The sequence below is a fragment of the Meleagris gallopavo genome, chromosome 2 (assembly GCF_905368555.1).
Source record: "Meleagris gallopavo chromosome 2, MGAL_WU_HG_1.1, whole genome shotgun sequence".
NCBI classification, from domain to species: domain Eukaryota; kingdom Metazoa; phylum Chordata; class Aves; order Galliformes; family Phasianidae; genus Meleagris; species Meleagris gallopavo.
Window position 1 is genome coordinate 16052314 of NC_139405.1, and position 18241 is coordinate 16070554.

General features: G+C 45.3%; 2 protein-coding genes across 6 annotated transcripts in view; both read right to left on the minus strand.

Annotated features, from left to right (window-relative positions):
• Nucleotides 1-6694, minus strand: part of SOS1 (SOS Ras/Rac guanine nucleotide exchange factor 1) — a 48712-nt gene extending 42018 nt beyond the window's left edge. The window contains exon 1 of the mRNA XM_085219109.1: nt 6225-6694. Coding sequence (XP_085075235.1) covers nt 6225-6311 — 87 coding nt within the window. The 5' untranslated portion in view covers nt 6312-6694. The remainder of the gene's footprint in view (nt 1-6224) is intronic.
• Nucleotides 6695-9784: 3090 nt separating this feature from the next.
• Nucleotides 9785-18241, minus strand: part of MAP4K3 (mitogen-activated protein kinase kinase kinase kinase 3) — an 80786-nt gene continuing 72329 nt past the window's right edge. For all 5 annotated transcript variants that reach the window (XM_085219112.1, XM_085219111.1, XM_085219113.1 and 2 more), the window contains 5 exons: nt 17212-17280; nt 17003-17095; nt 15650-15720; nt 13233-13288; nt 9785-11171 (listed from right to left, as the gene is read on the minus strand). In XM_085219112.1, coding sequence (XP_085075238.1) covers nt 11084-11171; nt 13233-13288; nt 15650-15720; nt 17003-17095; nt 17212-17280 — 377 coding nt within the window. In that variant the 3' untranslated portion in view covers nt 9785-11083. The remainder of the gene's footprint in view (nt 11172-13232; nt 13289-15649; nt 15721-17002; nt 17096-17211; nt 17281-18241) is intronic.

Sequence of the window (18241 nt, forward strand, 5' to 3'; positions counted from 1 at the left end):
TACAATTCAAGCTCTGCTGCCTGACACACCGTGCCATCCCGGGGCGGTCTCACATCACTAATTACACACTTGCAGAAAAAATTCTCTTAAAGATCAACAGGTCTAAGCTGCCTACGAGATGCCCTCTTGTTGTTTTTCTTAGGCAGATCTGAACATATTCACATCAGGTTATCCCTACAGGTTGCTATAGCATTCTGTATTTTGAAAATACTAAATTATCAAGTCAACCAGACAGTAAGAATACATAATACGATAAACCTGCGCAATGAGAAGTCGCTCTGCTTTCTCCCTTGCTTAGAAAACAGATGGCAGACTTCAAACCCCTTCTGTCTGTAAATCTATAGGAATAAGAACAAACAAATACCACACCGGGCCATGACCTGAAACGTTATCCATAGTCAGCCAAAGCAGAGTCAACAACGATAACCTATTCCTAGTTCAGGAGATAAAGTTCCAAACATTTTTTTTATGTTTGGGGAGCAGTTACATCATTCTCCTTGAAGTCTGCTGTCTTCAGGTACCACTGAGCTGAGCCAGAGCAGAGCACGAGGTGCTGTGGGTCGCCGGCACTGTTTATCTCTATTAGAGAGGCAGTAAATGTAAACATCAGCAATGAAGCTGAAGTGAGATTTAGTATCGTTTACGGTTCAAAGTCATACAAGCAAAAACAAGAAAACAATCAGTCCAACAAGGAAAATGAAAGGAGATCCAGGTGCACAAGGGGCACAAAGCATGTCATCTGAAGCACGGTGGCACCAAGGCTGGGCCCAGGCTGGCCGCAGCTGAGCGCACTGGTCAGCAGGCGCAGGAGTGTGATGTGAGACGGGCAAGAGGCAGGGTTTGCTAAGAAGGCATGAAGTGAGAACACCTGCTAGAGGCTCTGCCACACGGCTGAGTCCCAAAGAGGAGACAGCCCAGCTGGGGAAAGGGGAAGAGGCTTCCATCCTCCTGAGAGGCAGCTCAGAATCAAAATTAGAACAAGAGGGCCACCCCACCCCCTAGAAGGGCCCACCACAGGAGCACACCCGATAAACACAGAGAAACAACTTCTGAAGTGTAGCGATGTTTAGATAAGATTCTTATCTACACATTTCACCTCTCCCTTCAATACTGGCAGAACCCATCCCTCCCTCCCACACCCACCAAAACATCTATCTTGCGATAAGGGAAATTACCACAAGAACAGCCTAAAAACATCTTTTGACAAAAGCTTCAATTCTTTGAGATACCCCAACAAACCCTAGCGGGCCAGCACAAGTGAGAGCAGCTAGAACACCCGCCTCCCCTACTCAGCTATAACTCAGTTCATCCGACTGCTTTTTTCTCTGGCCCAACACAACAGTACCGAACCTGGTCACAAGATAACTCCAAACCAAGCCTAGGCTGACATTCAGCAGTTTATTCTGCCCTTCTTACCTGTGTTTGACAACAGGTAAGAAGGGAAGACTCGCACAGTAAGTTTGACAAACTGACTAATACTAACACCCAAGCTTTCTCTGCAACAACTTTCAGTTACCCTTTCCTCATGCCTCCAAGAGCAAAGGCCAAATGTACACCCAATGTGAAGCCGAAGCATTTCAGCTTATGGCAAAAAACACTTCACTGTGCCTATGAAGGCTGCCTAGAACTACACAGAACTGCCTCCCATCACAAGCAGCAGAAGCTTCAGAAAGATGCATAACAGAAGGGCATCATCCTAAGCTAAGTAATGACCCAAACCAATCTACTCCTGTGTAGAGAACACCACTTCCACATCTAGGTCACACTGCCCATCTACTGGAGTATGACAAAAATGGCAAAGCAGCAACCAAACACCCACGTGTTGAAGCACAAGCAGCTTCCCTGCCGAGCAGGGGTACCACTGCACTGCCAGTCTTGCTTGGTGGCAGCTGAAGTGCTTGCAAGGAAGCAGCTGAAGGAAAAACACTGTATTGAACAGAGCATCTTGTTAATAAAAAATGGAAGAAGCTGCAATAAGAAGGCAGACTGCAGAAGAAAAGAGAGACTCATTATCTTTCCCTGCCTGCTTAGATAGCAAATATTCTACTGCCATTGGAGGGGGAATCTACGATTTTCCTTGCACTATCACATAGTGGAAAGAGGCAAGGCCTCTGGCATTTCTCCCAAATCAAACACCAAGCTGTTTTCCAAAACACAGGGTGAGACTCAACTGATTAAAAGCATTTTTCCAAGACCAAAATACGAAGGGTAGAAGCAGAAAATACAGACCTTGGCAGACAGGTTATTATTAGAAGCAATTTGGTAACACAGCAGGCTTTTTCTTTTCCCCCACTTCGGTTGCTTTTAAAGTCTTAACAGCTATTATAACCCTTATTTCCACTCAAGCAGATTTTGTTAACATTCCCTCAATGACAAAACCACTGCAGCTGCTTATCACTAAAACACTCTGGGATCGAATATTTTAGGGACAGTTCGCGTGACTGGGCGTCCTCAGAGAGCAAATACTCCACAAAAACTGTGTTTTTCTTCTTGTACTCTTTGCCAACAGTCAGCAATCCCACCCAAGTGGTGGTGTTACCTCGACCAATTCATTCTGTAAACTAAACCAAGCACAGAGGTCTTAAATCCATACTTCAGCACCTTATCTGTATTGTGCACAGCCATCCAGAGCACAGAGAATCCAAAGCTACTGAGAATTAATTACACCCTACACCTGCAGCGAGGCACTGCCAACAAGAACTACCACCACTCTGAGTGAAAAGCAGCAATTGGACTGCCATCGGTTCAAAGAACAAAGTAATTAAGAGTCAGGCAAAAATATTTTCATCAGCCACAGCTTCCTGAGCACTCTTTAGTCACTTCAGGAACTCTGCTCATCTCTTTTCTCTATGAAGGGTATAGAAGATTGACTACGCGATACACTGAATACGTGCAAGCTCACCACCTACAACACTTCCCTTAGCTGAAGCAGCAAATCCTCTTCAGCTGTTGAACCACTTCAATCCAATCATTTTGACCACAATGAATTCCAACGGCTCCCCGTATTAATTGCTCCACAGATTCAGAGCAACTCCAGGTGCTTCAGCAGTGGAGTATGTGTATGGTATGGATGTTCTTTATTCCTCTAAATAATCACATTGTTTAATCGATCAGCAGGGATGACACTTTCCATGATAAAAACCAACGTATCAGGGAAGAAGCATATCATGGGCATGCAGAGCAATTCCTACTGCACAGGGAAGATGAAGCCACAAGGAAAGATGTTCAAGAAAAATGATCCAAAAAAGATGACTATCAGCAGAAAGCGTGCAAGTTCACTAGCAAAGGAACACCAGCTGAAGAGGCATCGCTCTGCAGGCATTCCTTCTGAATCTGTCTTCCATGGTGCATCAAAATCCACAGGTCTCTGTCTCCAGCCACCCAAGAGCTCTGGTGTTTCGTATGCCTTGAATCTTCCATCTTCATCCCCAGCACCTCACCTGCCCACCTCTACAACTTCTATTTCAAACACCAGCTGCTATTCTGATTTCCTTTTCTTGAAGCTTATTATCAAGATTGCTGCCTTTTGTCAGCAACTGAGGGCCTCTGTAACACTTTGTCTTCTGATGCTTCACAATAATAGTGACCAGGCAGAGAAGCATCATTTCCCTCCTAATTGAGTGCAATGAAGTCTATCTTGACAGGATCTGAAGGAGAATAGGAAGAAAATGGATTACATTATGATCTGAATGGTACAAAAGCTGCTTTTTTCAAATGCAGCCATTGAATGCAAAGACAGTGCATTACAGACTCCATTGTTAAGGCCCATATCTAATGAAATACACGACACGTGCTTGTAAAACTTCATTGATGTAAGAAGCAATTTATACTATATATATGCTTGCTTTTGTTAACAAAAACACAGAATCAAAATAACTCATTAAGAAAGAGAAAACCCTTTGCAATTACTCAACAATACCTATTTTTTAGGAAGTGATTCTAGGGGTGCTGTTTGAGCTCCAAATTACAAGCCAACGTGAAGTTACAAAAGAATAATGGTAGCCATCCCCAGTAGCTGGGAACGCTTTATGCTGGTATACGTGCTCCAACAACGTTAAACACCATTCTCCTAATCAGCAATAGTAATTCAACATAGATCCTCCCAAGTCTCACTTGCAGCTACGCAGAATGTAACGATCCTGTTTGGGTACCCAACAGGTTTCAAGGAGGAACTCAGAAACCAGAGTGCTACCACTACTCAAGAGCAGGCACCAGAGCATGGTCAGCTCACTGGAGACAAGAAGGGAAAATCCTCTTCGGTTCACGACAGGGTGCACATCAGCACCTGATAACCTGACCGCAGAGAGCACGTGCTCTAGCAATTTAGCAAAGGCACACAGCACTCTCCTTCTGGGAAGGTTCTGCCCTTTGCTCTTGCTGGCATTCGCTGCCACATTCTCTGTTTTACTGGTCCCACATGTAGGCTCCAGGTGCAAGTTGCTCTGGGCAGCATTGCATGGGGACACTGCCCCTGAGCTACTCACTGCAGGGCTGCACACTGCACCTGTCTCCCAAGCAACAACAGACAGCTGTCAGAGCAAGCACACTGCAGCTCTCCTGCTCGCACCTGATACTTAGGACAGGTTTGTCACTTTGTGAGGCCTTTATCGGGACTAAGCATGCTAGCCAAGATAACTTGTACCCACTTAAGTTAGTAAAATATTCCATTTGGCTTCTTAATTAATGAAGAAGCTATTAAGAAGCCGTATGTTCTCATCTACCGTTTAGTTTTCCAGTAACTCAAGTATTTGGCCGTTCAGCACAGAAGATAACAATACGGACGGGTTCTTTATTTCTGCATTTATGGGGACAGCAGCAGGAAGCAGCAGACGACGACACTTCTGGAGTATGCTGAGCAACAGCATGAGAGAAGATAAGAAACAGGTGTAAACCTCCTGAAAGCAAAGGTTCAAAGCACTAACATCTGCTCAACAGTCACACATCTGGGCATCCGAGCTTCAGAACTAACTCCACCTCACCCCAGCTGTCCCACTACCCACAGAGAGCACCACACCACAAAACCAAGACGACTGTACCTTGCAGGGCCAAGCTGGCACCCCTGGCAGCTTATCTCCATTGGCCTGTTTGTGACTTCTGACTCTTCTTCCTCCTTTCACCCAAGCAATTCACTCAACTCCTCCAACAAGCATCCTTAATCCAAGGTAACCCTGTGAACGGCTTGTCCGTTGGGATGAAACCTCGTGTTCTTGACGCAAATAATTCCAGGCTAAATTTTGCCTTGAGACCCTCAGTATGTGTCCTCCAGCACTCAGCATCAAGCCTTGCTCCAAGTCTGGCAAACCATTATGCCATGGAAGGTCCAGGGCAAGATCACTCCTTTGGAAGGTGCTTGGAGGCCGCAGGTGGCTCCAGCCCCCACCCGGTGGCCACCACACTCAGAGGTGCAGTGAGAACCTGAGTGACACAGTCTGCCCAGCCATCTGCTACCAAAGAAATTACTACCACGAAGGTTTGAACCTCGAGCAAAGCACACTATAGAGAAGACAAGCAAGAAGACTTCCAAGAACTGGATGGGGCCAAAGCGTTTGAGAGCTCAGAGCGGGCCAGAAAAACGGGGCGACGTGTTGCAAGAGGAAACTTGGAAGAAATGCTGCACTGGTATGACTGCAGTGCTTGAGACCTCCAGTCTGCGATGGGGAACGAGAGGTCAGCCGGCCCTGGGAGCAGGTCCTTCACCCAGCAGCTGCCGTTCATTGCCGTGGATACACACAGCCACACGAAAACACTGCCGTGCAACCAAGAAGCGCTCCGCTGGCAATCCAAGGCCAGTCCGGGCAGCAGCGTCAGACACCGCCGTCCCTCACGTCCTGCACTTCCCGGGCCCGGCTGCAGGAGGACGGAGAAGCGCTCACCGTTCCTCCTCTCTTCCTCACAGCGTCCGTCCGCGCCCGTCAGCTCCAACATCCCGAGGGATGACGGCGTCCTACCGGAACCCCTCGGACCGGCCCAACCCAGGGCCGGTAACCTCGAGCGTGAACTAGCCGGAGCTCCCGGCGATCCCTCCCGCAGCGCCCGGCCCGCTCCGCGCCCGCAGCCCCGACTGTCACCGCGCCGCCGGGCCGGGCCGGGCGCGCTCCCCGGGCCGCTTCCGGAGCGGGAGAAGCGGAGAGGCCCGGCAGCTTCCCCCCCCCGCCACTACGGGCGGTACGGAGAAGGCCCGGTGCGGCCGGCAGGGCCGAGCGCCGCTCCCACTTCCCCCTCACCTTCTTCAGGGCGGGCACCAGCAGCCCCCGCCACTTGGGCGCGTTCTCCTCGCTGAAGAACTCGTAGAGCAGCGGCTGCGCCTGCATGGTGCCGCCGGGCCCGGCCCGCTCGGGGCGGCGGGCAGGGCAGGGCGGGCCGGGCTCGGCGCGGAGAAAAGGCCGCGGCGGGAGGGCTGGGCGCCCCCTCACCAGGAGGCCCGGCGGCCCCCCGCCGCCGCCGCCGCCGGCAGGCCCGCAGCGGCGGGGGGAGGCGGCGGCTGCCGCATTCCCCGCCCGGCTCTCGGTGGTCGCCCCGCGGCGCCGCGGAGGTATGGGGGCGGCGGGAGCGGGGTCACGCGGCGCGGCGCGCGGGCCGCGAGGGGCGGGGTCGGGCGCCCGGAGCGCGAGCGCCGCCGCCTCCCCGCTCTCCGAGCTCCCCGTCCTCGCCCGCACGGTTGGCGGCCGCGGAGCATGCGCGGCGCCGGCCCGCCCCGCGCCTGCGCGCCTGCAGGGGCGCCGCCGCCGCCGCGGCCTTCCTGCACGGTGGAGGTGACCTCACGCCGCCGCTCCGCCCTCGCGGGGCTGCTCCCGGTCCGTGAGGGGAGCTCGGCGACGAGCCGCTGTGGGACCCGAGTAGCCCTGCGCAGGTGTGGAGGAGAGAGATCACATTTATAGAATCACAGGATCATGGACTGAGCCGAGCTGGAAGGACACGCCGGTCTTTAAGATCCTTTCCAACCCGAGCCGTCCCATCGTTCTTTCACACGCGAGGATCACCGGGCCCGACTCCCGGCTCTGCACAGCACCACCCAAACCTGATGTCTTAGAGCGGTGTTCGGCAGACCCTGAGCTCCGGCATTAGGCCTATGACTTCCCTGGGCAGCCCGTTCCGTGTCTCTGGTGCAGACCCTGTTCCCTATCCCCCAGCTGCTCCTGCCCTGACGCAGCTCCGTGCCGTCCCCACAGAGCAGAGCTCAGCGCTGCCCTCCGGTCCCTGTGGGGAGCTGCAGCCGCCACGAGGCCTCCCCTCAGCTCCTCTGCTCTGCACTGAGCAAACCGAGGCCCCTCTGCACTCCTCACACACGTTGTCCTGCAGACCCTTCTCCATCCTTGCAGCCCTCCCGTGGACACTAATTGTTTTGTTCACCAACCAGAACCCCACCATCTCTGTCAGCACGGCTGCTCTCCAGCCTCTCATCCTCCAGTCTGTACATAGACTTAGGGTTGCCCGACCCAGCTGCAGAATCCAGCACTTGTTGCTCTCACTGAATTCATGCAGTTGGTGATTGCTTGGCCCTCTAATTTGCCGTGATTTTTCTGCAAGGTCTCTCTGCCCTCGAGGGAAGAAACAGCTCCTCCTAATGTAATGCTGTCTGCAGATTTAATTATTGTACCTTCAAGTTTAGTTGCTCGAGAGGGAGCCAGGCTGGGGGGAAGCAGCCCTCAGCCCCTCTCTCAGCCAAGTGCCCACATACTGACAGCTCACTCTGGCCCCAGGCCTCGCTTCTTGTGTGGCTGACGGAGATGCAGGCAGGTGATGGTGCCTGCCTCTGGCTATTGGCCGGCAGCTCGAGACCATGGGCAGCGTTACTACTCTCGGGGAAGCTCTGTTGCTTGTCCTTAGAAAGACACAGGCACCTCCCGTGGGCTGAGATCGAGGATAAGTAAACACCCTGCCTGTTCAAGCAGCGCAAGAGCAGCTTGAAGGGTGGGGGGAGAAAAAAAGGCCAAGAAAAGCACAGCTGTAACACAAATGATGTTCCCTCTCTGTGGGGCCTGGCAGGTCAAAGGATGCTGGAAATCAAATGCAGGTTCACTGTGCCCTGTTCTGCAAAACGAGGAGTCTGGGGACCAGAGAAGTCAGCCAGCTAATGCTCACAGGGAGGGTGAGAAGTGTGAAATCTCTGCAGATTGCTGGAAGAATGGTTTGGGATCAGCTTCCTGGATGGGAGGAGAATGAGGTACCCAGACAGAGCGCTTGGGCAGACTGCAGAGTCTCATCTTTTTCCAGGGCCGGTATCACAGACACCTGTCAGGAATGGCTTGCACACGGGGAAGCTTGCTTAATTAGCATATGAAGTGCTCTGAGGACAGGAGATGATCCCCAGACACTGAACAGCATTGCAGCAGACAATGGATAGAGCTTCTCAGAAAGAACTGTCTTTACCCCACAGCTCTGCCTCAGGTGATTTTCCTCCAGCCAGACTCTGCTGTCTGAAAGAGTCAGACTTCTGCTTTGAACGCGCTGGGATGGGGATGAAAGGAGGGGGTTTTTGCCTCTCAGAGCTGGTTGCTTGGCCTAGCAGGCTGCCTGCAAGTTCAGCGTTGCCATCTCAGCATCTCACAGTCTGCCATATGGTGAAACATCAGCCTGTCAGCGTTTAAATCCTGCTATCAAATATGTGCAACACTGGGTGTAAAATTACACTCGTGCTTTGCTCACAAGCTCTTCTAGCTGGAGATTAATCCGTGAGGGCTGCAGTCCAAAATACTGCACCAAGCTGGCATGACCTGAGCTGTCAGTGTCAGGCTGGGGGTTCTGGCACAGCTTTCCTTTCCGTGAAGGACCTGGACAACCCCGCTTCTTTGTTCTGTTGAAGAAGCTCCATCTGAGCCGGGATCCAGCCATAGCTCATGTTCCAAACTAGAAAGTAGTACAGAGAAGACAAGCTGTCTTGGCTGTAAAAATAAACTTGAGACAATCACATCTTAGCACATGCACTCTCTCCTTTCTCTTTCCCTGTTTTTCTTGATTTTAGCAAGCAATACAGCTAAAATGTGCAGCTGTACATCTTTCTACCAGAAGTGCTCAACCTGAGCAAAAAACAGTTTCCCCGAGCTCCTGGTGCTGGCTGTTCAGCAGTGCCCCCAGAAGCCCCAAACAGCAAGCTACGGGGCCCCAGCTGCTGCAGAAATCTAAGAGGAAGCAGCATGCTTGCACATCAGCTATATTGTACTTGGTTAAAAGCCTGTTACTTTTTGCACATTGAAGTGAGGAATAGTCTACAGAGGCAGGATGGAAATCCCCCTTGGGCAGCAGCAATATACAAGTGAAACACCCAGAACTTCTTGCCTTTTCTGAGAATTCAGCTTCCCGGCACCGTGGCTCTTTACCACCTCTCCCACAGGGCGGAGTTGAGGTTCAGTGCAAGGGAGGAGAAGGGGCCAGCAGATCCAACAAGCTATGGGCATTATAAAAACAAACAGACCAACAAGAAATAGCTCAGCCAAAAAGATTAAAATAAAAATCAGGTTTTGCAAGCAACAGAGGTGCACTTGATAGAGGGAGAGGTGAAGTTACTCTGAGGAAGAAATTAAACAAGCCAGAGTTTGGAAGGACGTGTCCAAAATACATATATCCATTGCCTAGGGGCATACAAGGGTAACACCGCCTACACTTCAGTGCTACTCTAAATTCAGTGGAGCTCCATCAGTCTGACCTTTCATACATTCAGAAACGCCCAGCTTCTGTGTTCGGCACAAACATTTAATAGCAGAATTCAAGACTCAGTATGTTCCATCAGCAGATTTTAGTCTTATGTGGAAATTAGTGCATGTGGTAATCTACTTGTACAACAACATGTTAAAAAAAGTTTATTTTACATTATATACATTAGAGAACATATTTCAAAGCATTACCAATCACAACAATAATGCAGGCCATAAATCACTTTAAATTTAGTTTGGCTTTAGTGTATATTATCACAATAAAATATAAAAGAACATGTACAAAAAAGGAGTCAAATGTGTGCATTTTGCTAAAACTTGGCATTTACATACTCCATTGGAAAATAGCAATCAAAAATACTTCTGATCAAAACTAAGCTCCTGTGATGCGTAGTAACCATTGTATTGTTTGAATGAGGTAGTAACTAAATTATTTTGGCCATGTGTTAACATCCTAAATCAAAGAAAGTGTGAAAATGGTTATAAGGCCAAAAAAAGTCAAAATGACATCATCTTCGAGCCATTTCCACAACGTGGAATGCTGCTGCTTTTTCACTGTGATATGAAACTATTTAGTAAGACAAACAGTAATACTAATTTTTTTTCACTGTATATGCTAGTAATTCAAACACCTACTGCAGTGTTACAGCAAGGTACCACTATTCTGGGACTGACACCCATCCAGAAAGTCTTGTTTTCAAGCACAGAGAAGTAATCGTAAAGAGAGTTTTAATTAAATATAAAATACAGGTGTCTAACTGGTTTGTTCCACAAAGAAAACTACCCGCGTAAACAAAAGAAAGGGAACTCTGAAGCCCAAGTCATATCCACAAAGTCACAGCTTACCTTTGTGACTGAATACATCACATCTCAATATGTTGTGCAAACATGAACACCAGTGTGTTGCATCAAAATTAAAACAAGATTGTAATCTGATTACAGCCTTGGCTACAATTTCTAAAAGTTAAATTTATTTGTATTAGTAAATTACATATAATAAAATACAATAGTGTCGTTAAATGTACTATATTTGTTCCTAGCATCCCACTTTATAATAAACACATGACAAATCCTTAAAATAGTACCCCGATTTCATTTTTGCATCCTCAGTGACTTTTACATCTGTACAGGTAAGACACTTGTACTTAACAGGAGGACCACTATCTACAGAAAGTCAGTGTAGGTCTTCACCAAGAAGTTTCACTGAAAAATACTGCATATGTACAAAGATTACATAACAGTAAATTAAGCACTTTTGTGGCATCTTAATGCTTGTGTGTCCATACCACAAACAATTCTCATCTTCCTCTCATGCCATAATAAATTATAAAGTAACTGAAGTCAGGTTACTGCAGCTTTTGTGCAATTTCAGCCAGCCGTGAATGCCGCTGCAGGAGTGCTATCTTGTCGAGGTGAGCTGCTGCACACCATTCTCAGTAACTGTTCTCGTGCCCAGCAAGGATATATAGATTGCTGTTGGCTGTTGGGTTATCTGTCGGCCTGCTTTCCAGCACCACGACCCTAAAATGAAAATAAAACAACCACGAAGTCAAACAAAGTAAACATTATTTCTCTTTCCCTGGAGGCTTGTCGTCCAAAACTCACACCAAAGCACCACTTCTGCTGTCTGTGCTTGTGCTCCCCTGGAGCTTTGCAAAGTTCATCCATTAAACAGGATGTTGTCACTCTGCTCTTTGCCTATGGACATGCCAGATGACCAAAGCCCACCCTTCTGCGAGCATTCCTAGCCCTTCCCTGAGCTCATGCAAGTGATCGAACGTCACTGAATTCACAGAAACTTCTTCCAGCTCTGAAAGTCCCAGAGACACAAAAAAATGTAAGCCAACAGAATTCTCAAAAGAAGCATAATTACATGCAGATCTGTACTACCCCTGCAAAGACCATAAATCATAAATTTAAAGGGGAGAAATCGGCAATCACAGCTTGGTTTCACAAACTGTGAGATGTTTAATTAGGCAAGAAGTGCTAAAACTGCTGAACTGCTTATGACTCAATTTTTCTCCCCATTCTGAGAAACTCAAGTCCATCTATCAAGAATTCATCCAAGAACAGAAAGCTTACTTCAGAACGAATGCTCTGCTCAGCATGCCCCACGAGGCATCCCCTGCTCACCAGGAGCAATCATGCAAGCTTTTAACATACTGATATTAGATTTTTTCACTTCTCAGAACCCCACTTCTTATGAACTGCTACAGAGAGAGACGTGTTGCTGGAAAAAGTTTCACAGCTCAAGCAGAAGATATGAGACTTGTAATAAAAATGATGTCTGAAAAATCTGAAGTAGAGTTTACTGCAGCATGAAGTCTTTAAACGTTGTCTCAGACTTGGGAGACTATTAGTCTAAGATGGAAACAAGTGGAACAGTACTTATGAAGGCATTTTTCTCCAAGGCGATGATTTGCAATGTCATGCTCCATTCTGAAGTCAGACTTGTTTTTAATTTAAGCTATGCTGTCTCCTAACAACTAAGAGAAATGACATAGTAAAGCTGAGCTCCATGCACATCTCACTGGCACCAGGAGATTAAAACCCTCAGGTCAGAGATGAGTGTTGCTTACAATTACTCATTACCAGAGAGCTATCAGGTATTGCACATCAGGCAGAACCCTCAACCCCCAGACAGCAAAAATTGCCATGAGGTTGCTAGCTGACAAAGCCACAGCACCATTCAGTGCTGTTGATGTTACAGGTAATTATAGGGCTGTGCATCAAGCTTGGACAAGTAGCATATGGGGAAAGCCTCTGGTTGCTGTGGAGCTTATTGGTAGTTCCAAAACTCTACAAGAGAGGCTACTTGCAGGTAACTCACTAAGACAGAAACAATTTTTAAGAACTGAAGTCTACCTTTGTACTGCATATGAATGTGCTGCAGGTGAAACTGTCATGTCAGCACTCATTCTCCAGAGACAAAACATATGCTGCTTTCATGGCTGTTAAAGTTAAGTATAAAGTTTGACAGCACGGCAGAGAAACCTGAAGAAGTCAGTGACACTCCTAAAATAGTAGTGACTGACTTTGCAAGCTAATAGGTGATCAGTGGGTCAGACAGACACAGTATTTGCATCCTGCAAAAGAAACACCAAAGAACAACTATGCTGAGAATTATGAAGAGCTCTTAAAAGGCCTGAGCTGCCATGTTGAATACAACTCCTTTCTAGGGGTGAAATTGAGATATTTGCATTTTTAAGGTGAGGGGTTTTTTTTTGTTTGTTTTTTTTGCATTTGTCTCATGTAGCTGAACATCTCAAAGCAAAGATTTTAGTAAGTTAAAAGAATTACAACGCAAGGAAAAAGCTCCTTGGAGATTTTAACTACAGCCAATTATGATCTTCCTGTCATGGCTGAGTACTTCTGGAAGCTCACAAACTATTCTAGAAGAATTTTTCTTTATTTTTTTTAAGAAAGAGAAGTAAACTTAAAGTGATGAAAGGTACACAAATGTACACAAAGTAATGAGTAAGACAGCTAGAAAAGGAATCACAGAAACATACAGAATATTTTTAGAAGGTAGGAGGGAAACATTATGCCTCAATTTTAGCATGCTGCATTCACTTCTCATACCTGTCAGATCCCAGAAGCCTGAATATCCTTGTATTATCAGAAATTTCTTGTGTGATCTAGACAACAAAAATAAAACAAGTATTTACATGTTAAGTGCACAGGTGATTTTTAATTATTTTCTTTAGGTTGATTAAAAAATAAACTATGGCTAACATTACAAATCTACTGCTCAATTAAGGTGGCTAGCAAGTTCATTGCAAATGTCACTCATAAATGAGATCTAAAATGTTTGGTTTTGGTTTCTTCCCAGTTCTTCCCAAGTAATGTGAGCCCCTCTGGTAGCAACTGCAATCACATCAGCAAGGCTCAGCACTGCATAGCACAGCACCTGAGCTACTGGCACAGTTCTTTTCATATTATGACTGAAATAAGTACCTGTATGGCTCTAATTGGTCTCACTCTACAGTAGGTGTCTGAAATGGTCCAGGTAAGCCTGAACAATGCCTATACATTTCGCTGAAATTCTCAATCATAATGATGCAGTAAGTTCAGCTTTTGAAGACCTTGAAAGGGGAACAATTGAATTTGTGGCACTTACACCCATTGTGTAAAGTAATCTGTACAGTACTCTGACGTTTCACTGTGTACTGCAGGTGAATCGTACTTGTGAGATATGTCTATGATTATATGAATACCAAAAGTAGCAAAGAAAATAATATCTTAACCAATAATGCCAGCCAAAGTCCACTGAATACTCCAAAGGATATCAAGTCATACTGTGAGTGGGAAGAAGTGTTTCAAAGCTTCCTTCCTACATAGCCACATTTCATTTCTGAAGCCAGAAGAGATGTTTCTCTCCTTCCTAGACCCTAGCAGCATTAGCTGTCTTAGTGAATACACTTATGGCACAGAGAACTTAAAAATAAAATAATTCGTAACAATGAGGTTTCCCACTGTAAGATAGTTGCTTCAAGTCTATGTCTTGGCCCACATTCTAGTCTTGTCTCACTCAGCATTCACACGGTGTTTCACCTTTCCCAATCAATCAATCAAGTCACTGTGTAAGGTCACAGTCTGGAGGGAAAAGGTGAAATAATTTTACGAGTTGCTAAAAATCATTCCCAATTAGACTAGACAATATTAGGCTAAAGAATTAGTAATAATTCAGATTCTACTAAAGTCTTCAAAGAGAAATGTACTGCAGTGTTAGGATGGTAAGGGTGTTTTCAGGTGTAATAGCTTCTTATACACTACACAATTCCCACAGAGTAACAAAGGTGGTCACGATCCATGTCCAAGAATGCAGGCTTTTTACATTACCACTGAAAACTGGTTTATTTTTTTTTTCTTAATAGTTGTGGCTACTAAAACAGCCAAGAGTGATAAGGAATTTTAAAAGGCCTGAGAGCTTACCCTAGGTACACTCTACATAAAAAAAGTTTGGGGTGACTTTCTGGCAATTGCTCAGCTCAGCTGTCTGTTCTTCATCTGGATGCTGGCTTTGGCTTGATAATAACAAACCAGGAAGACAGTGCTGCTTATGCTTTACATAAACAATGTAAAGCATCCATTTGTGCTGCAGCACTCTAGGGCATGTCCTCTCACAAATGGATCAGAGCTTCTGAGTGCCAGTGGGTGGAGTAACATGCTGAGCTTTGCACAATGCTGCTAGCAGCAGTCTGGAGTTGGAGAAGTGCCTAGCGGCATCATCATCTCCTCATGCTCTGTGCTAACAGCACAGGAGCTACAGCTCACTTAGCATTATGAGTTCTTGGGAAAAGGACAGTCATGCCTGGTGATCCACCATGCAGAAATACCACGAAGTGCATTTGTAAACTTGGAAACAGAAAACAGGCTGACTCTAGTGTCTGGCCCAACTTCCCACAAAGAGCAGGATTACTGTCAGTATAGATTAGGTCAGCTGTAGCTCTGTGCAAATAAATGGAGTGGTGTAACAATGTGGAATATCTAGCTTTGGCATGGAATGACTACATATGTCTTAAAATACAACTGGTCATAATGAACTCTCTCAGCAAATGTGACACCGATGAAGCAGCTGGTGAAGTCTGTAAGCATTCTTTAAAAATCCAATTAAAAGAGTCATTAAAATCCTATACAATGCAGTGTTTTCACTAACACCTGGTTGCACAACATTTACAGCAGGAAAAAAGGAGTGGGGAAGGTATTTACAACGATTTGGTACAATTTTACACCATTACTGGCAAAGCCCACATTCAGGCATCCACCTGTGGCAGGCTAAGGGGCTAATAGCAGTCGTCTTCAAATTAATGTAAGCAAGAATTAGAGTTGGATACTTTTTATGGCATGAGACACACTTTGAAAAAAATTCCAGTTTCCAGGTCTAACCTAGACAGTCACTGAAAAGTTTTAATCTTTCTCAGCCCACAGCACCATGCATTTATCCTGGACTTGACTTATGTTAGGAACTAGAATTTGAAGCAAAATGTACTACTCACCTCATTTGATCTGAAACTCCTTCCTTGCATCCCATGTTTCCAGAACGCTAACACACTGTCCTGTAGACAGACTGGTAACAAATAAATACCGGAATCAGTTTTCATACATAATACCATATCATTCTTTTAAGGCCAAAAGCATATTGCTGCAGTTTTTAAATTTTTATATATACATATTAGAGTTTCAAGTTCACCCACACGGACTGCAAAACATCTCACAGGAATCACTGAACATGCCTCTGAAGTAGCTGCATTTATTTCTTTAAAGAGCAGAGTTTAAAAATATTCTCACTCAACTAGGAAAACACCTTTCTGCATAGGATTTTATCCTAAAAACAGTCCTCATTCAAAAGACAGTCCCTTCCAAGTCTAATACTTGCAGAAAATACAAAGTGAATTTTAGCCAAAAAGTTGCAGCAGTAACTTCTGAAAATATCACTGTAGTGATATTTTTAATCCATCACACAACTATTGGCTGACGTGGTCTTTATCCAACAGCTATGCAAAGCTTTACAGAAACCTTTACTTCCAGCCCTTCCCCTTGTCATACAAACAGAACAATGTTACAGACCCCTGCACTCAAATCTTCTGAAAGGAAACACCCGTCAAGGGCCTTCCTCACAGAGAGGGTAAGCGTGGAATAATCTGTCCCACCTGCATCCAGCATCCTACCTCTGTGAATCAGGGCAGGGATACAAGAAATAGAGCAGAGCCCTTTAGAAACACTTTTAAGGACTGAGAAGGACAGCAGTAGCTCACTTGTGATGAGCAGAGACAGGACTATAGCACATGCAGAAGTACCAACAGCAAGCAGCTTCAGGTACACTTGCTCTTTCCCTCTTCTTGTTCCTAACTAACAGGAACCATAGAAGCAGTGTTTTCCATGTCACCACTGGAAAATTATCAAAATGGATGTATTATATATCTCACAAACCTAACTCACTGAGATTCTTTACAAGAAAATAACTGGTGTTACCGATGTGAAATGTGACGTGTATCGATTTAGTCTTTGAGCTGCTTTATAAAGACGGACTGCATGAACACACATGCAGAATGAGTTAGCCATGAGTGAGTCACAGGGTTTAAGTAGGTTGTATTAAAGTTTTCTTTTAGAGGCTGAAGGTCTCCATCATTTGCAGACCATTTAGCCTAACAAGGGAAGACTCCAGAATTATTACTCTGTTTGGATTGCTCCAGGGGAAGCACGCTATGTAACATGCTAAACCACCCAACACATAGTGAAACGCTCGAGATAATGCTTCACATGCCAAAAGACTTGAGAGTTAGCATTTCTAATTCTGTGCTGTAAGGAAAAACAAGCTAATCAAATATTCAATATTAATACTGACTTACCTATTGATTCAATCTGAAAGTCAAATGTGAGTTCTGATGACAGTTTGCGGCTGGATTTTAACCTGCCTTGCAGATTCACTATTTTTATGCAGCCTAGATAATAAATAGGATACACCAACAGTTATTCTTCAATATGACCTAATTTGAAGACATACAGTACGCATGAACATGCATGTGTATGTATATATTTAGCTGATACTCAAACTTACAATCCAAACACACCAAAATGGTATCTCTCTCCAGCTGTGTTACATGCACAACACTTGTCTCTGTAGTGTCTATAAAAAAAAAAAAGATAGTGTTAGTTCATAAAATAAATTACCATGAAATCTGAAATGGAACTTCTAGAGACTGAGACAATTTAATGGGTTAGTGTGTTTTTATCTGTTTAAAATCATCATCTACCAGTGACATTTCTCTTCCCTTTCAGAGCAATGTCCATTTACCCAACTTGTTGATTGTGACAGGAAAACTAAAGCTGTAATAATAAAACATGGACTTAATCCAGTCTTTCCTGAGCCATATTGCAAAAGCAAGCTCACGCGTACACTATATTTTGTACACCCATTTTATTCTATAGGACTCATTTAATATTGCTGTTGCAAAAAATGTATAATGTGGGACTGTCCACACTAAACCTGAACAATGTTCCAGTCCATTTTGCTTCTACCTTTATTTCTCGATCTTGCTAGGGACATTTTTATTAGAACTTAATTCTTGACGCTATTTTTATTCTTTCTATCCACAAATATTAAAAAAAAAAAAAAGGGGGGGGGCTGGGGGGGTATTATTGGGGTATAATTTCCTTCTCCACACCTGCCTTCTGAGTTAAGCTGCAGCAGTCTCCATCACAGCAAACAGGGAAACCTGATCCACAAGTGATCAGTGGACATGTCAATTCAAAAAGAAGTGCTGTTCAGAATTAAACAGAAGACAGCTTTCACTAACTCAGCACTGCTGCCAGTGATTCTGTACACTTTCTTTTTTGCATAAAGAGAAACTCATTAAATCTGTTAGAGATGAGCAATTACAGCATGTTATCTGAAGTATCTAATAAAGCCATGGTCCTGTTGAGAAGCTGAAACCCTCTCACAGACGATGTCAGGAGTGTGCTCCTTGAGATGGCCTCTCCATCTTTTATTCTGCTGTTTGGTGTTTTGGAAGGTATACATTAACAACCTGAACACATTTCTAGTGTGTTACTTTAACCAAAGTTGGATATAGCCATGATGAAAGCAT